Source organism: Pseudonaja textilis, chromosome 1, assembly GCF_049901715.1.
Source record: "Pseudonaja textilis isolate UNSWEBS1 chromosome 1, rPseTex1.2, whole genome shotgun sequence".
NCBI classification, from domain to species: domain Eukaryota; kingdom Metazoa; phylum Chordata; class Lepidosauria; order Squamata; family Elapidae; genus Pseudonaja; species Pseudonaja textilis.
In genome coordinates, this window is record NC_141990.1 from 214,404,040 (window position 1) to 214,429,500 (window position 25,461).

The 25,461-nt window shown below is 38.3% G+C and overlaps 1 protein-coding gene across 13 annotated transcripts in view; it reads right to left on the reverse strand.

Moving 5' to 3' along the window:
• Positions 1-22,971, reverse strand: part of SLC15A2 (solute carrier family 15 member 2) — a 107,456-nt gene extending 84,485 nt beyond the window's left edge. For 7 of the 13 annotated variants that reach the window (XR_015740814.1, XR_015740813.1, XM_087920430.1 and 4 more), the window contains exons 1-2: positions 10,858-10,971; positions 2,089-2,176 (exon numbers count right to left, since the gene is read on the reverse strand). Coding sequence is in view for 10 of the 13 variants with exons in the window: in XM_087920430.1 (XP_087776556.1) it covers positions 2,089-2,176; positions 10,858-10,962 (193 nt within the window). In the remaining 3 variants the exon portion in view is untranslated. Of the gene's footprint in view, positions 1-2,088; positions 2,177-7,705; positions 7,846-10,857; positions 10,972-22,761 lie in introns of those variants that run through there. The other 6 variants (XR_015740812.1, XM_087920427.1, XM_087920426.1 and 3 more) reach the window with 2 other exon arrangements.
• Between the last annotated feature and the right edge of the window lie 2,490 nt (positions 22,972-25,461).

A 25,461-nucleotide genomic window follows, 5' to 3' on the forward strand; every position in this document is an offset into this window, starting at 1 on the left:
GACCTTCTTGTTGAAATGACTCTGGGAGGCTAACAATACATACAAACACAATGCAAGGTAAACATAAATGAATAACAGTATAAAAGGCCTACAATGGCAGCTAAGGACAATGCTCAATCAACAATAAAATAAAATCTCATTGGCTTTCAACAACTGCTTGACCTCCAAGCCAGAAACACATCCAAATATTTAGAGCTTTCTGAAAAGTTGGTAAGATCAGAGTCAATCTAAAGCATATGGAATTCCAAATTTCTGCCACAATGTGGCAGAAATGATCTATTTTCTGGATCCTGCTAGATGACTTTCTTTGTCTGGAACTCAAAGCGAACCTCTCTGATTTAGTAGAACAAACCAAACCTGGCCCTGTGATATGAAAGGCATGATAGGTGACAACTAGCATCTTGATTTGCACTTGAAACCACCCTGGACGTCAGTACATCTCATGGAACAGAGATGCAACAGGGGCATCCTGAGGTCCATCCATAATTTCTTATGCCAATGCAGTTTGGACCAGTTGTAGCTTCTGCATGTTCTTCAAGGACAGCCCCCACATAGACCACATTGTAGTAGTCTTCTTGAGAGGCAATTCAGCTATGGGTGACCATAAGCAGTACATCTTGGTCCAAGAAAGGGTACAACTGCACATTAGACAAAGTTGTACAAAAGCACTCTTGACCATAACTACCACTTGTTCCTCAAACAGGTGCTGCAAATCTGGCAAGAATCCCCTGCAATCTTAAGCCTGGGGAACTCCACCAACTATCTAGTCACCTTCAAGGAGTTCAGGCAGGGACATTACAATTTAACAAAGAAACTGGTACAATAGTGAGAGTCCCAAGTGTTCCTGAAAGCCCAACTTTATTAGCAAGGTCTCACATCCAGTTTTCTGTGAAGCAGTGCTTCTGAATGTCATCAGAGTATCCTGGATGACCATAGCTTCCCCACCATCTTTGCCCTGGGCTCTTAACTGATACTACACATAAAACACAAGTAGGCATATTTCTGAGAGTGGATTTGTCCCTTCTATGTCCATCCAGGCCTGTAAAATGTATGATAGTATTTAGGTCCAGTTTATAATACTGTAGTAGGTTGTTGGTAGTATTGTGTCAACCCTTTCAGGTACACCACATCAGCAAATAGATTCTACAAGAAACAGTACAACTCCATCAATATAGTAGTAGAATCTCAAAAATCTGACAACACTGTTCCTCCATTCGTCAAAAAGAGTTAAATCAGACTCCATTCAATTTTGTTTCTGACATTTTCGTTCTTTTCTGCACTTAAATCATGTTTTGCTAACTGCCACAGTTTTTCTCCAGGGTTATGTCTATGATTCTCTATCTATTGCCACTTGATAATAGCTTTGTGCCTTGAACAGTCACAGAAGGAACAAAGTTTATCAGTGGCAGAAAAATAGAGTGATGAACAAAGTGGACTTTCTGAATGGTGACCACCATCCCAGAGATAAAATCATAGGGGCTGCCACAGGAGAAAAGTTGGAGAAATTAGTTATTAAGGCAGCTTTCTCTGTCCTGGCATCCTTCCAGATGTGTGATGGGTCAGCCGATTTGGACTCTCTGGACAACCACTAGATGAGAGCAAACAGATATAGAAAATTCTAGTGCCTTTTAACCATCTGGTAGCCATCTGCATTTTTGCAATCTAGATCTAGTAGCACTAGATAAGTGATTTTCATGCCCAGAATTCTGAACAATAATCTGTTGGCTGAAGACTTCTGGGAACTGAATATCCAACATCTGGAAAAGGTTATGGGTGAGAAAGTCTGGCTAGGCCAACAGTTTCTTCCTCAGACTTCAGTTCTGTTCCCATTTTCTGCAGGACATTCTTTAAAACAACCTTTATTTTGTGCCAACATTCTATATTTATGGTATTTCTGTCTATCACATTAGCATTTACATTTAGCATAGACCATTCATTTTTATAAATCTGATTGAGATCTTGGGTGAGAAATCAAGCAAAACACTTCCCCCCCAATTCCAGCCATGAGTTTCTCCCTATCTTTCTTCCATCTAAATAAATGAGGAAAGCACCTGAGTTTTCCTGAGCAAAGGCTGTATAAAAACCTACCTTTCATTCCATAGTAGGAGAAGCGCTCACAAAATTCATTCACTACAATGAAGGCGATGCTGAGAGGATAGTGGGTGCCACATATTCCCTAAAGAAGCCAAGCAGAAAGAGGTTGGGTTATATACTATATACATATCATTTCATCATTTGCACAGTTGATACAATGGTGCACACAGAAACCAGGTTTTGAACCAAAACTTCTATTTGTACAACAAAATGAAAAAGACAAGTATGTCTGTGAAAAAAAAAATTCAAGAAAACACTTAAAATGTCAGTAAACTCATGCTTCAAAGAGTGATGTTCAACACATTAAGTCAATGTAAATTAGAATTTAAGAAGCTTGAAAATATTATATATTACATAAGTTTGTGTGGGTGTGTAGGCGTATGCACACATATGTGTTTACAAACAGTATCAAATAGAATTTTAAAAGCATGTGTAAAATGCAAATATATAAAGGCAAAACATATTTTTTTTCTCATCCAAAGATATAGAGCAAAAAGTTTTTTTATGACTTGGATGAGCTTAGCAAATGTCCACAGGTTCCTATAAAATTCCTGTGAGTAATCTGGGTTCTTGGTGTAATCAAGAAACAAATCCCCTCAGGGCCGTTATTTTTCTTTCTTCAGCATGTGCAGAGTAATTGTGTCAGCAGAGATAATATGGGAAACAGGAACCTAACAATTTCAGTGTCAGGAGGATCCAAGCATCAAACACCAAAGCCTAACCGCATGCTTAAGTACATAATGGCCATATTATTGTTTTCACAGTCCAGCCTTCATTTTTGTCCTCAAATTTATGAGGCTTCACTGCACTGTAAGAAAACAAAGCAGGGCGACGCTTTTCCTAGTTCACTTCCACAACATTTTTGCAGTGCCATCCCACGGCATGCAGGAGCGACAGAACCTGTAAAGAGAGAGAGAAACCCATTTTGACAGCGAGACATCCTCAGTCTTCTGGTACCAATAAGAGATGAGACTGCCAGGGAGGGGTTATTTAAATGGGAGTCAAATACACATTTACAAATTGTGATTTCTCGAAGTTCAGGTTTTAATGTCAACAAAAAAGCTCCTGAAGAAACACAGTAGGCCTGTTACAGTAACTCAAGGACACTTCCCTGAAGTAACAGGGAAATGGGGCAGTTGAGGAAGGTGATTCATAACATCAAAGTTGTTTCAACTTATGTGGATTTGATGGTACATAGAGAATGCCAAAATATACAATGCACATGCCAATCTGACTTCTTCTGTGCATTCAGGAAACCTGATTGGCAAGTGAGGGGAGAATTAGAAAATCTGGACCATATACGAAAGGATGCCTACAGATAGCTACAAGCTCTCCATTTGGGATTGGTGAACCTGTCCATTTCAAATTAGTTTGTTTGTTTCATTTCTAAGGCTCTTTTTACCCCATTTCCTCACTGGTTTAAAAACATACCAATGTACACACACACACACGTACACACACACGTACACACACACACACACACACACACAGACACAAATGGGTATGTGTATTATTCGTTTTTCATGTATGCCATTTGTATACAAATTTTTCCAATATAAATATTTGAGGAAATAATTTCAAACCAGATAGTGTACTATCATATATTCTATTCAGTAAAGTATGCACGTTTTTTCAAGTTTTATGGCTGGAGAACTGTTTTGCATATCCTATCAAAATATAATTGAGTTTTGCTTCATAGGTTAATTTGGGAGATGTGAATTGCGTAAGTCTGCAGTGAAATGGAAATATGTTTCCTACTCCTATTTTCCATACCAGTTGCATACAAGTTAAATGATGAAGATTCAAAGGCTGGAATTTGCTGCTAAAAAGTCATTCTCTTCTACACACATTCATTAGAGCATCTACAAAGACTATTTGTGTTATAGTTTGCATACTACTGTGCTATCAAAACTGAATGAATCTAGTGTCAAGATTGTTTCATATCACAACCAGCTGCTGAACCCATTTAGTATGCTATTTGGGCTTATTTCATCTTTTTTTAAAATTGACTGAATAATATTATTATTTCAACCTGAAAATCCTTATAGCTTTGCTTACATATAGTACATTGACATATAAGAAGACAATACACCTTTTACAGTCACTGGAGAAGTTTCTCTATGCATTTCAATGCCTTGCCTTCAATAAAATTGGAAGGGAGATATAATAACATCCCAGGTCTGGCAACTGGGTAACACTGAAATAGTCAAAAATATGTTATTGTGCTATCTTTTCTACATGGTCTGTGTTCCGGACTAGCAGGCTTGAAAGCCTGCAACTCTGATTGGCCCGCGAATAGCTGATGGTGATGGTCACCGCAGACTGATCCGATTGGCTAGTAAACGGGCTGCCACGATTGGCCCAGCCAAGAGCGGCAAACTCAAATCGCCTTCATTGGCTGCCTAGCCACAGCCAGCCCTATATAAGGGGCTGCTGCGGCTGGGATTCTTCGGTCAGATCTGAAGTCACTAATAAAGAGCTGTTGTTGTTATCTGAGTCTTGCCTCTGTCTTTGAACCATCCTCCCAGATCTAACACTGGCGACGAGGATGGGATACGGAGGCAACAAAGTCTACTGATTTTGAGCTAGCTGAAGGAGCACGTGGCTGACAGAGCGCAACGACGGTGACATGGCCAGCAGCGCTATACCACCCGCCCCATTTGATCCAGCTAGCGAGGACTGGGACTCATATATGGACAGATTTCAAATGTTCCTAGAGTCCAACAACCTTAAAGATGCCACGCCCAGCAAGAAACAAGCCGTTTTTCTAACGCATTGTGGACCTGCCGTTTTTAAGATGGCTAAAGCATTAGCGAAACCAGCTGAAGTTAAAACGATGGATTGGGACACCCTTGCTCCCATCCTGCGCAACCATTACACCCCAGCAGTACCAACTCTCATTCGCAGACACGAGTTCTATCAGAGGGACCAGCGTGAAGGTGAGAGCGTCGGGGATTTCGTGGCAGACCTGAGGAACCTGGGCGATTTATGTGGCTTCGCCAATCTCGAAGAAGCCATGAGAGACCGAATCGTCCTTGGTCTTAGAGATCCAACTGTCCAGAGCAAGATCATTGCCAAGGGAGACATCTCACTTGCAGACTCCATAGCAGACACCACTGCAGCTGAAGCCACTCGTAAATCAGCAGCATGAATGCACCGAACCAGCAGAACCAACCGCCAACCCATCAATGATGCTGGGAAACCTTCAGACAAGTACACATCAACCACCCATCATGAAGATGTTGAGTCATCCTCAGACAGCGAGGAGGAAGAAGTCCACAGACTCCGGTCAGAACGTGAGCAACGGGACCCGCGGGGTCATAAATCCAACTACCAATGCACCGGATGCCGGGGAAACCATCCTCAATCCGAATGTAGATTCTTAGATGCCATCTGTTGTTTTTGCAAAAAACGAGGGCATATTGCAAAAGTATGCAGAAACAAAAGAAATTCCAGCCCCAGACGGAGAGGAAGCAGCCCAAAAAGGAATGATGACAACTCCACCACACAGAGGGACCACCCTAGCAACCAGTGGAACCAGTACAGCAGACCCCAAAGGCTTAATGGCATGCCCAGACGAGAAGAGGCTCATCAAACCATCACCATCGGCCACGCTTCATCGCTAGATGCTAAGAAAATCCGTGTAAAGGTCACCATCGAAAATAAACCTTGCATCATGGAAGTAGACTCTGGGTCCTCACTATCCATGGTATCCTGGAAAACACTCAAGCAACTGATTCCCAACATCCGACGCCAAGACCTCAGCAGTCAGAGACTTATACTGAAAGATTATCAAGGCAACCGGATTCCAGTCGCAGGTACCAGCCATTTCCAGGTCTCTTTCAAAGGACATAATGCAATTCTACCACTCACCATTGTAGACAGAGACCGGCCAAGTCTATTGGGCCTTCAGTGGTTCGCGCCATTAGGAATCGGAATGGCTGGCATCCATCATACTGAAGACGATGACTGGGAGGCAGCCCTCGTCCACAATTTCTGAGAAGTGTTCAGCGAAAACTTAGGCAAGTACAAGGGGTCCCCTATTTCGTTTAATCTTCGCCCCGACATTGCGCCCATTCGCCTAAAGCCACGCTGAGTTCCCTTTGCTCTCAAACCCAAAATTGATGAGCAACTGGACAAATTAATTGCACAAGGTGTGTTAGAGTTCATTGACCACGCCTGATGGGAGACACCAATTGTCACCCCCATAAAGCCTGATGGGTCCTTGAGAATCTCTGGTGACTACAAGGCCACCCTCAATCACACACTGCAACAGAGCACCTATCCGGTACCAGTCATTTAGCATCTCCTACATTCACTTGGGGGTGGCAGAATATTCGCAAAACTAGATCTGGCCCAAGCGTATTAACAGCTGCCAGTTGATACCAAAACTGCAGAAGCCCAAACTATAGTCACACATCGTGGTGCATTCAAATGTAACAGGCTCCAGTTTGGAGTAAGCGTAGTCCCAGGCATTTTTCAAAGTCTGATGGAGAGACTATTGCAAGGCATAAAAGGGGTCGTGCCCTATTTTGATGACATACTGATAGCAGCCCCAACAAAAAGTCAATTAGAGAAACACCTCAGAACAGTCCTACAAAGGTTCAAGGATCCTGGCCTCAAGATTACACGATGGACACCTGGGCATCGTGCGTATGAAAGTGCTGTCAAGGAGCTACGCCTGGTGGCCAGGTATGGACAAACAAATTGAAACCTGGGTCGCCTCCTGTAACAGATGCCAGGAAAACCACTCAGCCCCACCAAAAGCTCCACCAGCAGAATGGGAAACACCCAGGGGTCCCTGGTCACGCATTCATATTGACTTTGTGGGACCTACTAGAGGCCACACCTTCCTAATAACTGTAGATGTGTATTCTAACTGGCTCGAGGTCAATAAAATGAAAACTACCACTACAGAGGCAGTCATCAAGAAATTGAACAGACTCTTTGCCACACATGGCCTACCCAATGTCCTGGTTTCTGACAATGGGCCCCAATTTACTGCCTTAGCTTTTGAACAACACCGAGCTGAACGGGGCATCTGACATGCACTCACATCGCCGGCTCATCCAACGGCGAATGGTAGGGCTGAACGAACGGTTCAGTTCACAAAAAAAAAACCTACAGAAAATGGAACAAAGTAACATCCACGATAAAGTCACTAGAATGCTGCTTCTCCAACACATCACACCTAACAGCACGACTAACAAGAGCCCAGCTGAACTCCTGATGGCCAGAAAACTCAGATCACCTCTAGACAGCTTGCACCCTGCCTACACCCCAGAAAAGCCCCTGGGTTCCAGCAGCAAGCATTGCGCCTTTAAGGTAGGAGACCTTGTATTTGCAAAAAAAATTTCTGGAGATCCCCTCTGGATTCCTGCTCAAATAACTCAAGTCACGGGTCCCCGCTCCTACCGTCTACTGACCACTGATGGCAGAGCGTGGAAATGCCATATTGACCAGCTACTCTCCAGACTGACCACAACTTCCATCCCTGACCCCAGCCTCGACACCAGGGAGGGAGGGGAAGCCGTGAGCCCGGAAATAGAACCAACACCTGTTCATTCAGAACTAACCCCGAGATCACCACACCATAGCTTGCAATACTCACCATCTGTAGTTGAACCTGGGCAGACGAACACTTCACCAAGAAGCAGCAGCCAAGCAGGTTCAGTGAGCCCAGGGAGCCATAGTGGTAGCAACGAAGCTGAGGACTCAATCACCCCGGGGGCATCAGAGGAGAGTCCCAACCATGGCACTGGTTCACCGTTCCAGCTAGATTCAGCAAACAGTCCATCTGAACCCGAATTTGAATATGGACAATTGGAATTGCGTAAGATTGGTAGACAGGTGCGAAGACCTGCCTACCTACGAGACTATATAACTCCACCCCTTAAACGGAACCGAGAGGGGAGGGGTGTTCCAGACTAGCAGGCTCGAAAGCCTGCAACTCTGATTGGCCCGCGAATAGCTGATCGTGATTGGTCACCACAGACTGATCCGATTGGCTAGTAAATGGGCTGCCACGATTGGCCCAGCCAAGAGCGGCAAACTCAAATCGCCTTCATTGGCTGCCTAGCCGCAGCCAGCCCTATATAAGGGGCTTCTGCGGTTGGTATTCTTTGCTCAGACCTGAAGTCACTAATAAAGAGCTGTTGTTGTTATCTGAGTCTTGCCTCCATCTTTGAACCATCCTCACAGATCTAACAGTCTGCCTTTCAGTTATTAATGATCCCAATGCTGCCACACTGTTCTGGCAGGTCAGATGTAGACAAAGTATTATTCCATTTGACAGTTAAGAGCATCCTTAAGCAGCCAAGTTCTGAATTATTGCTAACATCATAAGAAGAATAACACCTTTAGTTCCTCAACCCAAATATGCAGATGCTCCTCCCACACCATGGAAAAGCTTGATTTGTTTAGCATTTATTTCCAATTTTTGTATCTTTTATTCAATTTCTATTTTACTTGCATACTCCTTTTTGGGCATGTCCATCCATTGTAGCATTCGCTTCTAGAAAGTATTAACTATAATACATGAAGCATGTGGTTCAGGGTGACAGTGGGATTTAGAGAGCATGAAAAATAGAACTGAAAATAAAAACTGGACTGACAAGCAGAATGGATTTTTCTTAATCAAGCAGAGCATTCATACCTCAAATGAGAATACAGCTCCATAAAGCAATTATGTTTTAAAGTCCAATTACAAGTTCTTCATGTAAAGAAAAATAATGGGTTGGTAAAGAAGCTGTAGGAAGGGTGCTTTTATATATCCCTTGGCCACTTTTTCTATTTTGAAGTCCCTTTTTGGCCACTGCTTTCTCTTAGCTCCAATTATGGTTACAGATTAAATACATGACTGAGAAGACACGCTTGTAATAACTGGGGGAAAAATCCTAACAATCCAGAACTTTGTTGTATGCTTGGTTCAAAATTATTCTTGGTTTATTAATTTGCAAAGGGCACTCTTATGATTCTGGTACTGAATTATTCTCTGATTTTGCTTGCAACCCTGGAAGATTGCAGAGTTCCTCTGGCATACCTGTTCTATGGAATAATTACACTTGGCATAGGTTTGAAATACAACATTGAAGTAAAAATTGCAGTACAATTTTTTTGTTTCAGAGCATTTCATAACTGCCCAAAAATTGATAAGAAATCTCACATGCCATTCAACCATTACATATACTGGACTTTATTCACAAGTATTCTTACATGCATGTATGGATGTGTATAAAGTTGCAGTCTCATTCATAAAGAGAATTAGAGGAGAAAACTTGAATGTGAGGGAAAATAGCAGTTAAATATTGTTTCTGTAATGCAATTATTCTTAGTTTGTGGCCTCTTTCAACAGATCATGGATATTGGTCTAGAAAAGCAGTACAAATACTTGATTATCTATTCTTTGAGAGAATTCCAGCATTGATCTGTATAGTCATACCAATGGCTGATTTAATGCTTTCCTCCATTAATCCATAAATGTGCAACTAATGAACTATGTGAAATGAAAAAGCTTGATCTGATCAAATTTTAAATTAAAGGGCTTTTTAAAATATTCCTTTGTATGTGCAATGAATAGGTAAAGCTACTCATTGATTATACTACAAGACTGGGCAGCACTCAACTTCGTGTGGGAAGCACTCATTTAGGAATTATTTGCATTTTTCCAGACCAATTAAAAAGTCCTTCGTATGAGAATGCTTCTTTGCCTACCATTTTTTCCCCCTTTAAAATATTACAGTTTTTAAATATTATTAATGTTTTTAATTGAGAAGCAGAACGCTATACTACTTCAAGCTATAAACGTTCACTGAGAACTGCATCCCATTTTAATTAAGACTGAAATCAGCCAGGTTATTCCTTCTGCTCAATCTGAAATAATGTCCTATCTCTTCTCGGCCTTTTTGTTTTTTTTTACAAATCTATTTAACATTTTTTAATCTGTTTCTTCAAAGGTTACAACTATTTCCTTCTCCGTTGTTTGAGAAGGAAATCTCATTTACATAGTTTTTTATTTTACTGGGGAATCATCATTCCATAACTGTAACTCCATTCTCTTTCTCCTGCTTGCAGCTATTTATAAATTAGTCTTCTCCAGCTTCATATCCTCCAAATGTATTGGGGTACAGCCACCTTAGAAGAAGCATCCAGAAATTGCTCTTTCACTATCTGAAGGCACAATGTCAAATTACTGGTGCTGGATCAAGACTAATACAAATATACCCTTAAGAATAAAGCCATTCATTCTTCATAATCAGGATCTAGAAAGGTCTGAAAATTCAACCTCAAAAAAGAAACCACCATTAACGACAGCAGCAAAAATATGAATGTAGCACTAATTTAAAATGCCACTCTGTGCAGCTGTTTGGGGCTGAAATTTTCACTGTTGAAATACACTACATGATGATTTAGGATCTCAGCAACTTTCCCACTACAATAGATCTCTTTCATACTTCAAAAAATGAAAATTCTTGGAATGTATTTTCCATCTGAAAATGTCTAGAATGCAAATTCCCAGAGTACAATTTTTTTGGCAGGAGTGTGATTATTCCAAAGAAGCCACCAGTTCTATTTCCCTACCTTTACTTAAAAAAAAAAAGCTTTCTTTTTAATAGATTAATCAAGGAAACATTTCATTCCAAATTTTTAAAGCTAATATCAATTCTAGGTAAGACTGAAGCTAGGACACAGCAGTGACAAAAATATCAGAAGCTTTCATGAAGTTAAAATAAATAAGGAAAACAAAATCCTCCAGATACATACCAAAGATATTTTCTCAGGAGGGCTAACACTTTTTGGAGAAACAGATCCTGCAGAAACAGAAAGGAATGAAGCTTTCTTAGGGTCTCCTTTCTCTGAGAGGTCCATCCTGTTACTGTTTTCTTTTTTAAAAAATCTGTCTCATATGACTCCTTGCTGTCATGGTGAATTGGCTGGGAAGACTTCCAACTATGTGGTTTGGAGTTTAGTTCAGTTTTATGTTAACCCTGATTGTGTACCTTTCTGTCATGCTGAGCCAGGCAGATGATCTGACTTTGAATGACGAGAGCAAAATTAATTTGAATGGAGCAAGCGGTCTTCAAATCAGCAAAATCCCAGGGCTCTCCCCCAATACCTCTGGACACAGTTGTGCAATTTCTATTGCTATAACATACTTCAAGCGATCTTGTATGCTCATGTCATACTCCAGCATGCTGAAATTTGTACCACACAAGTTATAATTAGATGTGGAACATGTATCTTTGGGCCGTCTTTGTGCTTTGTACTCACCAACTCTGTACAATATTTACAATATAAAAAATGAAGAGCTTCTTATATTCTTCTCTAAATCTCTTTTAATTAATAGATTCTTATCATTACAAGTACCTATGCCACAACTAGTATAGGAAATGACTTTCCCCACAGAGCCCTCGGCAGAGATAAATTTTTGTCACTCTCTTGTGGAATGCTTCTGATGGTACGCTGTGCTGCATGGGAAGCAAATATATTCAACCTAAAAGGTAATTATTTCTCAATAGGCTATAATCTGAGTTAAAACAAAAACAAAAAACCTGGCTACAGTATTTCAGAGAAAATTCCAGAAGCTGGTCAGTCCTCCATTGCTGATTCCTTTCAACATAATGATATCCTTGTCTATGCCTTTAATGCAGCTTTGATGAATTACCTCATCCATCATTTTTGCTTGCCCTGAAAGAAATAATTGGTTGATTGATTCACCTTTCCTCATCATTATTGTCATGACCATTGGGGGGAAAACAGAAAAGAACAGAAAGAAAGGAAGCATGGGGAGACAGAAGCCCCGAATCCTTCAGTTCCTCATATTTTTAATAAAACAAATTCAGGTCAGAGAATGTGGGGATAAATTTCTATGGATCAATAAACTGTTATTAATAGCTTATTGGGGAAGATATTTGACAAGCTGTCTCAATCCGATGGGACTAGGCTGCACCACATGTTCCAGCAGAAAAGCCTTACTTTGGATCCCATCTGCCAAACAATTTCTGCCGGTGGGGTCTAGGAGCAAAGCCTTTTCTACTGTGGCCCATGCCCCCACCCTCAGAAATATTCCCCCATTGGTGGTGAGATCTGCCCTCATAATCCTAGCCTTCCAGAAGAGCTTGGAAACAGTGTGACCCTGATGGAAAACTGCTGGTCTGACCAGATACAGAAGATTCTTATCCTTAGGCTGCATATCATTGTGGGTATTAGCTTTTCTGTTTAATTCTTCAAATTTTCATTTTCATGTGGTACTTTTTAACTTTTTATTATATTGTAAACTGCCCAGAGTCACTATATCAATGAGATGGGCTACATAAATAATAATAATAAATATAACTAAATAACTAAATAATAATACCTACTTGATTAGCCTCTTGGAAAAGAACATCATACCACTAAAGCTATTGTTAAGTCTTGTGTCTTATCGACTCTACCAGAACAATTAGTTGTAGGCATTTCTAGTTAAATATTATGTCCCTGACACCATCACCGTCAGAGATGCCACAGGTTGTGCATTGCAATGCAGAAATTGTATACGATAGAGTCTGAGCATGCAAAGAATTGCTGATTATTTTAGCCTTAAATTTAACATATGTCTTTAGATGATTTCAGTTCATATCTTGAAAATCTACTTTATGGGGTTATGACAATTGTCAGTGAAAAAAATGAATGAAGTATGTTTTGAATTATCTAAAACAGTCTTCCTCAACTCAACATTCTCAATAAATATATATTTTTGCAGTTCCGGCATTACAAAATCAATGTGGTGTAGATTTTCTTTTCAAATCTAATCTTATTTTATTAGAATCCTGGGATTCAATAACCACAGTCTAATAGCAATAATATTTAGACACATACCGCTTTACAGTGCTTTACAGCCCTCTCTAAATGGTTTACACAGGCAGCATATTGCCCCCCAACAATCTGGGTCCTCATTTTACCAACCTCGGAAAAATAGAAAGCTGAGTCAACCTAAGCACTGGATAGATAAATTGAGAAATGCTAAGACTACATATTCAGCTGAAGAATTTACAATTAATATGGGACTCAAACTCAGAACCTTTGATTTAAAAAATACTATTCCAGGTAGCATACTTCTCTCAAGTATTTCTTCTCCCAAGTATTTTTCTTGGACAAATTAAATGCAGTTGTTTCATTCTTAACATTTGGGTCTAGAAACCCTTGCTATGGTTCTAGTAATTTGTATGGGACAGAACTATTGAGAGAGACAGGGGGCTTCAAATAACGGATGAGTATACTAATGCTGATATCCTGGAAACTTCCATATACCACACTTTTTGATCCCTGAACTTTGAAAACAGATTGTGCATGGTCAGAATTCTCTTCGTTTGAACCAACACAGAAATCCCAAGAAGAAAGAACAAACATCACTGCCCTATCTTGTGCAATGGACAGTCCTTTTAGCAAAAGAAATTCCCCCGTAAAAGTTTCTATTCTATAGTCAAGGAAATGAAACTAAAATCATGCCTACAAAAGTGGCATAGCTTGGCCTGGTGTTGATGAAAGCAGCAATCTTCTCCACACACTGCTGATTAAGCAGGCATCAAGTAAGTGGGCAAAGTAACGATAGACAATTGTAGCAATATGTACATCATATAACCTTTCTATTTATCCCACTCAGGCAGTTGTGAAATGTCAAGCTTGTCTACTACGTGCTCAGGTAGCATGCAGAATGAGTTCAAGATTTGTTTTGGTGGTACTCATATCCTATGATTATTAGTTATATTTGTGTAGTTATTAAAATTACATCCTAGAGGGCTAGAAAATGACATTTCAGAAATTTAGATCTTTCCCAGCTCCATTCCCCAATAATGACAGATTTTTGCCCAGACTTTTGACCAATGCCAAGCTTTAATATACTTTAATACTTTAATAATAAGTGGAAGATACACTTCTGGTCTATTTATGTAGTGGATTCTGACAGCATATCTCATCCTGGGATTGGTTCACGTGAGCTTCTTGATTGGCATCTAGGTACCATTGCTTAAATAGATTTTGAGATATTGTCTTCCATCCACCCCACAAACTGTAAGTAGGCCATAGGAATTGGCATGAATTTGCCCTAGCATTGTTTCTGACCTATATCAGTCAATAAAAGACACTAATGATTCAATTTTACACAAAGGAGAGACAAAATGAACCAGCATAATACAGACCCCAAACTAATTACAGCATAATTGTAGATTCCTATTGCACATTTCTACATCAAGTAGATAATGAATTTCAGCAAGTGAAAAAACAGTTGGGGAGAGGGACAGATTAAACAACCTGGGGTTGTCAGCTAGGCATCATTTTATTAAAAGAGGTCTTTCTTTTAATAAGGGTAGTGTTAGGATTCTCTTTGCAGTGTTTGTTAATTTCAAAATAACTTTCATTGTGATCCTCATATTTCAGAAGAAACTTGAATTAGCTTCCATTGACCCAACCCATATTATTGGTACTTCATTGTTCCAAGAAACCATTTACTTAAGAGTCACTCCCATAGTCAGGGCATCTTTCAGATTCACCCCATATAGAAATGAAGGAGTATCTGTCCCAAAGAAGAGGGAGTCAAGCTATTCTCCAAAGCACCTGAAGGCAGGACAAGAAGCAATGGACAGAAACTAATCAAGGAAAGAAGCAAAACAAAAACTAAGGAGAAATTTCCTTACAGATAGAACAATTAATCGGTGGAACAACTTGCCTCCAGCAGTTGTGAATGTTGCAACACTGGAAGTTTTTAAAAAGATATTGGATAACCATTTGTCTGAAATGATAGAGTTTTCTGTTTGAGCAGACAGTTAGACTAGAAGACCTCCAATGTCCCTCCCAAGTTCCCAACTCTGTTTTTCAGTTATACTCTAGTAACGTTATTTTTCATTTATAACTTCAACTCTTTAAAGAAATAGCTTATTGATCCAGCTCACTATTGCCTTGTGCTAGTCAGCAGACACTGATTCATGTTTTACTGGACTCAGATGATGACAGCTATCTTCTTCATAGGATCGGTGAATACAAAAAGATCACAGCATGAGCTTAGTATCTATTGAGAAGTTGAACATCTAAGTGCAAACTATTTTTTTTAATAAGGTTTTTGTGGGGAGTGGGAAATCAAAAAAATATAAAGGAGATCCTATAAATGTGAATCTGATTGAATAACTAAAGTTCTTAGAAGGTTTGGGAATCTTCCAAACATTGATTGAAAAAGGAGCACTGAATAGCCCGCGTGTTATTGTGTCTAGAAAAGAATGGGTGCTATCTCAACATTTTTCCACAGTGGAGCAATGGTGCAGTTCAAATATTTTTACCACCGGTTCGGTGGGCGTGGCTTGGTGGGCGTGCTTGGCGTGCACGTACACACTTTGCATGCATGTGCACGCCAAATACACACTTTGTGCAGGCGCAGAGGCTTTCTGACTCACCTCCTGCAAGCCTGCATTCTCCCTGTCACTTCAAGCAGCTGCCATGCAACAATCTGCTTGCTGCGCAAAGCAACTGTGCTTCAAAAGCAGGACATAAAGGTTAGTATGGGAGCCCAGGCAGGCGGGTGGCCCCAACAGCAGAGTGTCGGAGATAATCAGTTTGGTCTCCATTGCTCATCACCGCTACCGGCTCAACTGAACAGGCCAAACCGCAGTAGAGGGAACCACCACTGCCGTAGAGGGAACAAGTATATCACTGCCATATTAAAGATTCATAAGGCAAAAGTGCTGCTGGAGTCCAAATATCCTGGTGGAACAGGTAGAGTCCGAATATATGCAGGTGGTACATTCCAAATTCTTGCATTGTAGATTATATTATAGATTATAGATGCCATGAATGTGCTGAATGTGATATTGTCAGGACCATTTCCACTAGAAACATGTGTTTGGTTCCTTTTCTTCAGCCTTTGCTGAATTTTTTTTTCAACCACCTTAGCCTCTCTAATTGTAGAAGATAAATTTAATCTACATAGAAAAAAGTCCTGGGGGTGTGGGGTGCGGGGGGGGGGGGAATCCCTTCAGTTCAATGGCTTCTATTGGGATTTTTTACCATGCTGGATTCTGGAAAAAAAAATCAAAAGAACAATCATGCATCATGTTAGGTCACATTCTTTCAGTGGAATAGAAGTTTAATTTCTAGTCCCTTGGATGTCTGGTAATTACAGGTAATCCTTGATTTATAACCTTTCATTCAGTGTTCAAAGTTACAATGGCACTGAAAAGAGTGACATGATACTTTTCACACTTAACGACCGTTGCAGCATCCTCATGGTCACTTGATCAAAATTCAGATGCTTGAAAACTGCTTCATATTTATGGCAATTGCAGTGTCCTGCAGTCATTTGATCACCTTTTGCGATCCTTCTGGCCAGCAAAATCAATGGGGAAGCCAGATACAACATGTTACTGACTCAACAACTGCAGTGAGCCACTAAACAACTGTGGCAAGAAAGGTCATAAAACGGGGCAAAACTCATTTAACAACTGTCTCATTTAGCAACAGAAATGTTGGGCTCAACTGTGATCATAAATTGAAAACTACCTGTGCAACTTTGTTTGTGCCATCTATTTTTCCAGCACCACAATGTTGGAATGTCATTAAATTTTACACTGGGGTGAGGGGCGGGGTGTTTAACTTTGAATCAGTCTAGTTTCCTGGTGACTGCCTGGACTAGTTCCTCTTCTAGTAGTTCCACTTCAGAAGTGGTTTGTTTTCTATAACTCAGAGAGAGTGACCAGCCCAAGGTCATCCAGCTAGCTTTGTACCTATGGCCAGATTAGAACTCCCACTCTCCTGGCTTCTAGCCTGCTGCCTTAACCACTATACCAAAATGGCTCTTGGCTTTTAAACTACCTAACTTTTATGCTATTATTATACTGTTGAGATAGAAATGCTCTTCTGTGCTATTTAATAAATATATATGTGGGATGATTATCACACCCCTTCTAAAGAATTTTTCAGGTCTAGAGTTTGAATTCTATATTTCCTATCTCCTATTAGATTAAAAATTGGGAGTTTCCAGCAGCAGCATAGATTTGTGCCATTGCTTGACTTACAGGTTGTCTATTGCTTAGCACAATGAAGGCATTCAATCTTTGGTAGAGATTTCTGCCCCCTTTGGGATTTCATAATATACAGGTGGTATGTTATTTTCAAATTTATAGTATTTGCGTGTCGATCTTTTTAATGTAAGCAATAAACATTCCACCCATCTATAATTATCTTAGTATGCTTTATGGTAAATACTATATGTCATAGTGTGGCACATTGTGTTTTTGTTTTTAAAATGTGAGGTCACTTTCTATGCTTTATATTCTAATCTACTTTAACTATAATGTGTGTTCTGTGGTAATTTAGCTTGCGCAAAGGAAGGCACGATTTTAAAAATGAACTTACAAATTGTTTCCACGTAGTAGATTATTAGCATATATTAGACTTCAGTACAGAATTAGATCATTTTTTTGACATTGAAAGGTTAAAAAGGGCAATTATATTCACTTTAAAATTGAAGTTTCAGTGAAATCTTCTGGTGCCTAGAATTACACTTATGCAAGATGTTGATATTAGAAGACAAAACTAAGCTGAACTCCTGTACTTTTAATAAGTAGTGTGGAAGAGGTGACTTTTTTTTTTGAAAATTTTATTTGGGTTTTCACAAAAAAAAACATAATACAAATAAAACATCGTGTTTTTTTTAAATACCATGGCCCACGTCACACTTCTTCATACAGACACAAATTCAATTTCTAGTTCATTCTTGTGTTCTATTCCATATCTTATTACTGTTTTACATTTTCTTCATAGTTTTTCCCCTCTTTTAATTTTCTCAACTTTATTTTGATTATCTCATCTCAATTCAAATCATTATATTTATACTTTTGTCTGTCCTGTTTCAATTTCATATTATTTTTTCTCATTAAACAAATTTTCTCCTGTAGTTACTAATTGGAGTATGACACCTTTATATCTTTTAATTTTATCCATTCAACTCTTATTTAAGCTTCTTTGTATACCTTTAAGATTATAACATTCAATATAATACATAACTTCCAATCGAATTCTGCTTGGTACATTCTTAAAATACACACTATATTCATAGATAGATAGATAGATAGATAGATAGATAGATAGATAGATAGATAGATAGATAGATAGATAGATAGATAGATATAGATATAGATATAGATATAGATATATAGATAAAGATATAGATATAGATAGATATGTAAATAAAACACTCATTCCATTCCAGTTCAATTCTATCATTAATATTTATTAACATCTTAACATCTTTAACATTTCTTTTCAATTTAATATCATACTTCCTTGGGAACACTTACAAACTCCATAATTATTATTATTTCCATATTTTTCTACACTTATATTTTATAAATCATTAATAATAATTAAAATGTTCCCATTCTTTCCTAATTTAATTCTCGCATTCACTTTATTTCATTTGTTTATTAACGTATTCCAATAGCTTACAATAAATATTTTATCCATCATTTTAAGCATATTTTCAAGGATTATTTCTATTTGTAATATAACAATGCTATCTTATGTACCTTTGCAGAATCCCTTTTATATCCCTTTTCACCCATTATCTCTAAACAGGCTTATACTTTCAATTCTTATACCTTTGCCCTGTTTCTCTATATCTTGTTTCTGTCCTTTATAATGTCTTTTCCTTTCCTTCTTCCCTCTCTTCTTCTCCCTCCCCTTTTTACCCCCTTGTCCCTCTACTTCTAATTCTCTCTTCTATAATCCCCTCTTCTGTTGCTTTCTAATATTATACTTATTTTTCAAACTATTGTTTTTTAGTTGTTTTTTCAAATCTTAAACTTTTCATTCTCTTTCCCCCCTTTCCTTTTTTCCCCACATAAAATTACTTGATCATTAATGATGGCTTCTTCTTTGTCCCAATCTTCTTGTTCTGCAAGCGTTTCTTGTTGTTTCTCATAGTTCCAGATCTCCATTTGTAAGAGTTGAAATACGAAGCCAAAAGAACCTCTCCCTTCTTGTGCATCTTCTTTGTACTTTTTAAGTTCCATTTTCAGTTTTTCTAAAAGTGGTGCCATTTTAAACACTTTTAAACAACCACCCAATTGATTTTAGTCATTTAAATGTAGTAACCAAAAATACAGAGATCACAAAGTAATCCAAATAATCCCAAGCTGTTTCTCGCTTCTTTTTTCAACTTTCTCTTCCTGGGGTTCTACTATTTTGTTTCAGTTAAATAACTGAAATTTTATTTCAGTTAAAATGTATCTTTTAGGAATCTTGTTGAGGTTTTATTTCCAGGCAGTCTCCTCCATTTTTCCAGATCCTGCCCTTTTATTCTTTTTCTCTCACTTCCTGCTTTTAAAAGCTTTTAAGTATCCAGAAATCTTTATTATCCATTTGACATTTTATTTTCAGCTTAAATGCCTGTTGATGTCAAAGTGGATTTTTTTTCAATTTCTTGCTTAAGTCTCTTAGCTGTCAGTATATAGAAGGGAAGAGATAAAACAGACCAAATCCTTTCCCTTTTCTCTCTCCTCCGCTGCTTCAAAATCTTCTTTGGGAACAATGTTATTTTTTGATAGTTTAAATCCCAGGGTACCTTGTGCTGTTGCTTTTGCAGTTTAACCCAGTCAACCAAGACTTTCACTTCTTATCTTCCTCCTGCACATTCTTTTCCAGTCGAGTTCTTTGAGGTGTCCATTTCTGACCACTGCTGCAACCGCCTTCAGGAAAGGGAGTAATGGCCAGCTGAGGAGGAGAGATGCAGCTCTCCTCAACCCTGCTGGCAGTCTCCCCCCTCTTCACCACCTCTACGGGATGGCTTAGCCCTGAAGCCAGCCGGCTCGGGGCACTCCGGCGGCAAGCATGGATCGAAACCGCGCACAATCGTGGTTTCGGTCTGTCAGCGAAGAAACTCAAAACGGAAGTCCTGGAAGAGGTGACTTTTGTAGTTACAGCTTGTGAGCAAGTTATACTTCTTGTACATATTTATTGGTTGCAGATCTGTGGTAAATGTATATTTCATCCTATCTGCTATTATACCCCCTCCCTCCCCCTCCCTCCCCCAAACCCCCCCACAGCTTTCCATCTCTTGACATTTTATAATAATTATGGCTAACCATTAAAAAGATGTTACTTTCTTTGGGGTTTCTGGAAAGGGATCAGCCAGGAGAAAGATAATGGCTGGGGTCCTCCCTCATGCTATTGTTGGCTGAATTTTTTAAAGTTCTTTTTATAAATATTGTATTTTATCTTGCTCTTTTACTGTGTTTGGTTTTACACTGTAAATAAATTCTGATTGATCAATTAGATTACTTGATGTCATTATTGGATTACCTGTTTCTCACTATGAAATAGCCAGGAAAGCTCTAAAAATTTAGACAAGGACAAATTTCTTTAAATTTCATATTGTACCATTATGGATGACTTCCCAGAATCCTGCCACAATTGTGCACCTGTTGTTAAAATAGTCAGTTTGGTTTTGCCAATTTAAGGCTGGCATATTTCTTCTGTTGTAGAGTGGCAATCATTAATGGCTGAATAGCAGACGTGACCCAATCAGACATCATCTACCCCTGGAAAATAAGAATTCTTATTAAATCCAAATGCCTATGTATGAAGAATAGTTTTAGATTCAGACAAACAGGGAAGGAACATACTGGAAGGCCCTTGTTTCCAGTAGAAAGACTGATACAGAGCAAAGTGCTTAATATACACTTTGTACTTACATTCCTATAAATAAACCACACATTACGGAGTGTTAATAAGCCATCAGTTATCTCATTCCAAAGGAAATGAAAGCTGGGTAAATAATATACCTTTAAAATGGCCCAGCAGCAGAAGAATCAAAGCACGTACAATATTGATCTAACTTTCCCCTTTTTAATTACACCTTTAAAAAAAGTATTAGCATTTTTGTGTGGAAACATTACTGAACTCATTTTGAACGGATGGAAACAAATTTCATAATTAGCTCCTCTTTGGGGAGTAAGCCCATTAATGGGAATAAAAATATTTAATTGGAGTACAAAATTAAATAGAATTTTAAAACAACTTCAGGAATACAGGACTCAAGCTAAATCACATCTAGCCAACAGGTTGCATCAAAAATCTTTATGACATTTAAAATCCAAATGAGAACTCAAAGTTCTTTTTTTTTTCTGTTGATCTAAAGCGATGTGTTTTATATTTCCATTGTTTCTGCATATAACATAATGCAATATTTCATGGTGGATATAAGAGTGTGACTAGTCATAGTTTGGATATAAGAGTGTGGCTAGACCACAGTCATACACACAAACTTTAATTTTCAGTGGTAAAAGTCAGTTCCATAGATAAAGAATGCGTGTTATACTCAGCCCTTTTACTGTATAGGAAATGAGCAATCTTATTTAACAGGGGACAGCCATTTGTATAAAATTATAGGCACTCATGCATTAACTCAAAGAAGATACAGATTGTCATAAACTTTGTACATATTAATTTATATCACAGAGGTAAAAATAAGAAATAATTATGTAACATTTCCTGCCAGCTATCTATTGCATGGGTAAGAATTTCACAATAATAGGAAGGGACTTTTGTGCCTTCTCCAAATAACACATGTTGCTCCAGTTCCTTTTAAAAAATGATGGGAGAAAGCAAGCATGGCAATATGAAGTACAAACATTAGGATTTATTTAAGCAAAGAGTCGAGTACCTTTTTTTATAAAGGAACTGTCAAGTAGAAATGATTTAAATATTACAATCTGGCTGGGTATGGGATGGCTGTGAGGCAGAGATAGACGGCCAAAATCCCTCCACAGACATTAGATGCAGTCCTCAGAGACTTTCAAATTTAGTTTACCTCGTTGTTGTGTTTAATGGGATAAGAAGGAGCATATTATTCAATGTTATAAGAGAATAATTGTATGTTAATTTTATTTAAGGTTAATTAGGCATAAGGTATAAATAAAGTGAAATCCAGTTTAGTTTAAGTCCTAGACGCATTAACTAATTTTGGAGGTCTGGCTGTCAGAGTACAATCCAAAGCCAATGTAACCCTCAACACAGAAAAAGTTGTGCAGTCAAAAGTACAACGCTCAATGTGCCCTCAATTAGTGCCACAAAACTATCAGATGGTGGAAAGAAAGTCACAATGGCTGATGCCAATATCCTTTCCTTCTTTACTCATGTTGTGAATCTGCCCAAACACATTTTCAGCTGTTTCTCTACTTCCTTTAAAGTTCTTTTTTCAATTGCCTGAAAAATTCCTCTCAGCCATTTTCTCATCCATACACCAGCTTGACACGCACAAAGCAGGCTGTATCCTAAGCCACTATGCTGCCCAGTTAACACATTGCAATTTAAATAGAAATTATATATGTGTGTGTGCGTGTGTGTGTGTGTGTGTGTGTGTGTGTTTTCTTAAGTTTTCGTGGGTACTTACATGTATGGCATTCGGCTTTGCTCGGGTATTTTCCCACACAACTACTATGACGTGAGAAAATACCCGAGCAAAAAGACTGCAACGGTCTGGAGACCTGTGTGCTTTTATTTTATTTTTTTAAGAGGCCCTTAATTGGATCATGTGCCAGGAAAGGATTCACAGTTCCTCAAATACAGTCCGTTGTAAAAAGGCACACATCAGATTATAGATAGAACAGACAGTGGTGAGGATAATTGATCCAAATTACTGACCTCTTTCTTCTCCTTTCCTTTCTTTGCTCTGCTTTCCTTCTCAGGCATTTCTATAATTTCGTTTGCACCTTGCAAATCCAGCTGTTGGGGGCTGCCAAAATAAGACATCTTGACTGTCTCTGTTCCAAGACTTGTTAATATTTTACTTCTAGTGACCTAAAAAAAACATTCAACCTCTGGATGCATGTGTGCTCATTCCACTCAACTGCCCTGCCCTCATGTAGAGTATTTAACTATATATGATTAACTGAAGTTATTTATTCTTAGCTTCTCTAGCAATTTCTGAAAAAAGCCTAGAGAGTTAACATTTAGATTTAAGAGTAGTCTATTGATAAAAGCTTTTTTAAATGTTGTTTCTAAGAAAGGCACTTTAAAAATGCATTAGTTACAGTTGTTGTAGTGTTTTAATAGGGCTGGGTTTATATCTGGGTAGCTTAATTAGGCCTAGCTCACTACTTGGTTTAAATTGTCCAAATTGCTCCAGCTTGAATGAATTATCTACTGGGAAACAGGCATTTAGTAATGTCTGCTTCCCAGAAGACATTTTCTGTCCATGTGACAGAAAAAGAAACTTCTTTCTGTCCAAATGTACCATCTCCTATTCCTGTTTCTAAATAAGACACTATCTACTGTTATTTGCAAACATTATCACCTATTCACATTTGAGAAATCTTGTCAGATTAAAAGACAAGCAGAGACAAGAGAAAACATAAGACTATTCGTAGTCATATAAGTTATTTCATGACCATCCACAGGTAGGGAAACAGCATCATGATGTCACTGGACAAATGACACAAATTTTATTTGCAAGATAATAGCATGAAATTGCTAATTTCATTACATCATTTGCATAATTTGCATTATGAGGTCACTATATAAGTGGGATAGGTTACTTATCCATTCTCCTTCAGATGAAGGGCTGACACAATGGCCAGGATCATACAATGCTAAAGTGGTTTGTTTAACTACCATAATTTACTGGGAAAACACATGATATAAAACTGGATTACATATCATATTAAGTCATAAAATGATGATTTACGATCTGCAGTAGCGAGAGTCATATAACATTTATTTTTTTTAAAAAGCAAACCATATTATGACATAGTACAAAATAAAACCTAATGGGGAGTAGAAAAACGGTGGCACTATAGGGATCCAGACCAAGCCAGAATGAAATCATCTTATTGTAGCACAGTTGGAGATGTAACTGATGCAAATCACAAAAATGACATCACTTGTCCAATAATGTCTTGATGCATATGATGCCACTTGCCCTCTGGATAGACACTACTTGTTTCAAAATTTGAAGAGGTGGCTAGGAAAATGTTTCAGGACCAACAGGGAGTGATATAAATATGAATAACACAGTATAGTGAAATATAACACAAAACTAATGTCTGGTGGATCACAGATGATACTGTTAAACAGCAGCGTATTTCAAACATTTTATTTTTAATAGCTTTCAGTAACTATTGCAAGTAATTCCAAAGCATGGTTTGAGTTGTTGTCTTTGCCAATTTTTCACTACTTTGAAATTTTTCTACTTTATCTAAAGCCACTCAACTCAATATTCTCTTTTTGTCTCACATTCAGTACTAGGGAGAAAAATCCAAAAAGAATTATTTTTTTAAAAGCAAAGAGAGTTTCTTCATTTAGTTCTTAACAATTACATTGGCTTATTTATTTGTAACAGGTAATCTATCTCTACTTTGCTTTAAATTTTTGCAAATGTCTTCAATATCTGATTAATAGAAGATGGTTGAATTCTCATATCTGGCTCTGCATTTGATCTATTGCAATATGTTGCTTTAGTTGAAGAATATAGTCTGGCTTTACATAGATATTACTTGGAAAAAGGAGAAGTATTTTGACAGCCTTTTCAGATTGTTGTGGATATTTTTGTTTGTTAATGTACCAAAAGTGACAGATTCTTATAAGTTACTTGATATGTAAAAGCTGACATATCAATGAATTTTTCATATTTTGTTACATTAAATCAAGTGTCTGTCTTATACTTTAAATTGATCTTTTATCCATGAATGATTTTGTAATATCTTGTTTTGTTTATCTGAAATATGAATAAAATTCATATGAATTTCATGAATTTTAATATTCAATGAAATATTAGTTCATTTAATTCTGTAGAACTTCCAAATGTTGACACATTTCATTTTGTTGGCTCCATGAAACAGTCCAAAACTTATGATACTCACGCTGGTCCAGAGCCTTCTTCAGATGATAAGCCACCATGATCAAATCAAAACAGTCATCCAAGTCCTGAATCTCACAGAGGGGAGAAGAAGCTACCAAGATGGCTGCTGGACCATAAGGCAGCCACAGAACACCAAGTCAGTTCTCCTGGATCATCACCACCCACTGCTGCTCCCAGTGCCACCATCCACATGAGCAACTGGGTCTTCCAGCCATCCAGAACTCTACTACCAGGATGATAGCCACAGTCACCTCACCGCAAACAGCTGGACCAACCAACAGCTGTTCTATTCTCATAGTGGGCCACAAAATGAAGGATGGGTCCACTTGATTTTCACATTGCCACACCACTGCTCCTTGGCATTTTTATTCACTTAGTGAATCCTTCCCAAAAATTTGGGATAGACTGATGTTGTTGTTATATGGTATTATCAGAGGACGTAAGCAGTTCAAGTAAAGTTGCCTTATGCAATTAACTGGTGGTGA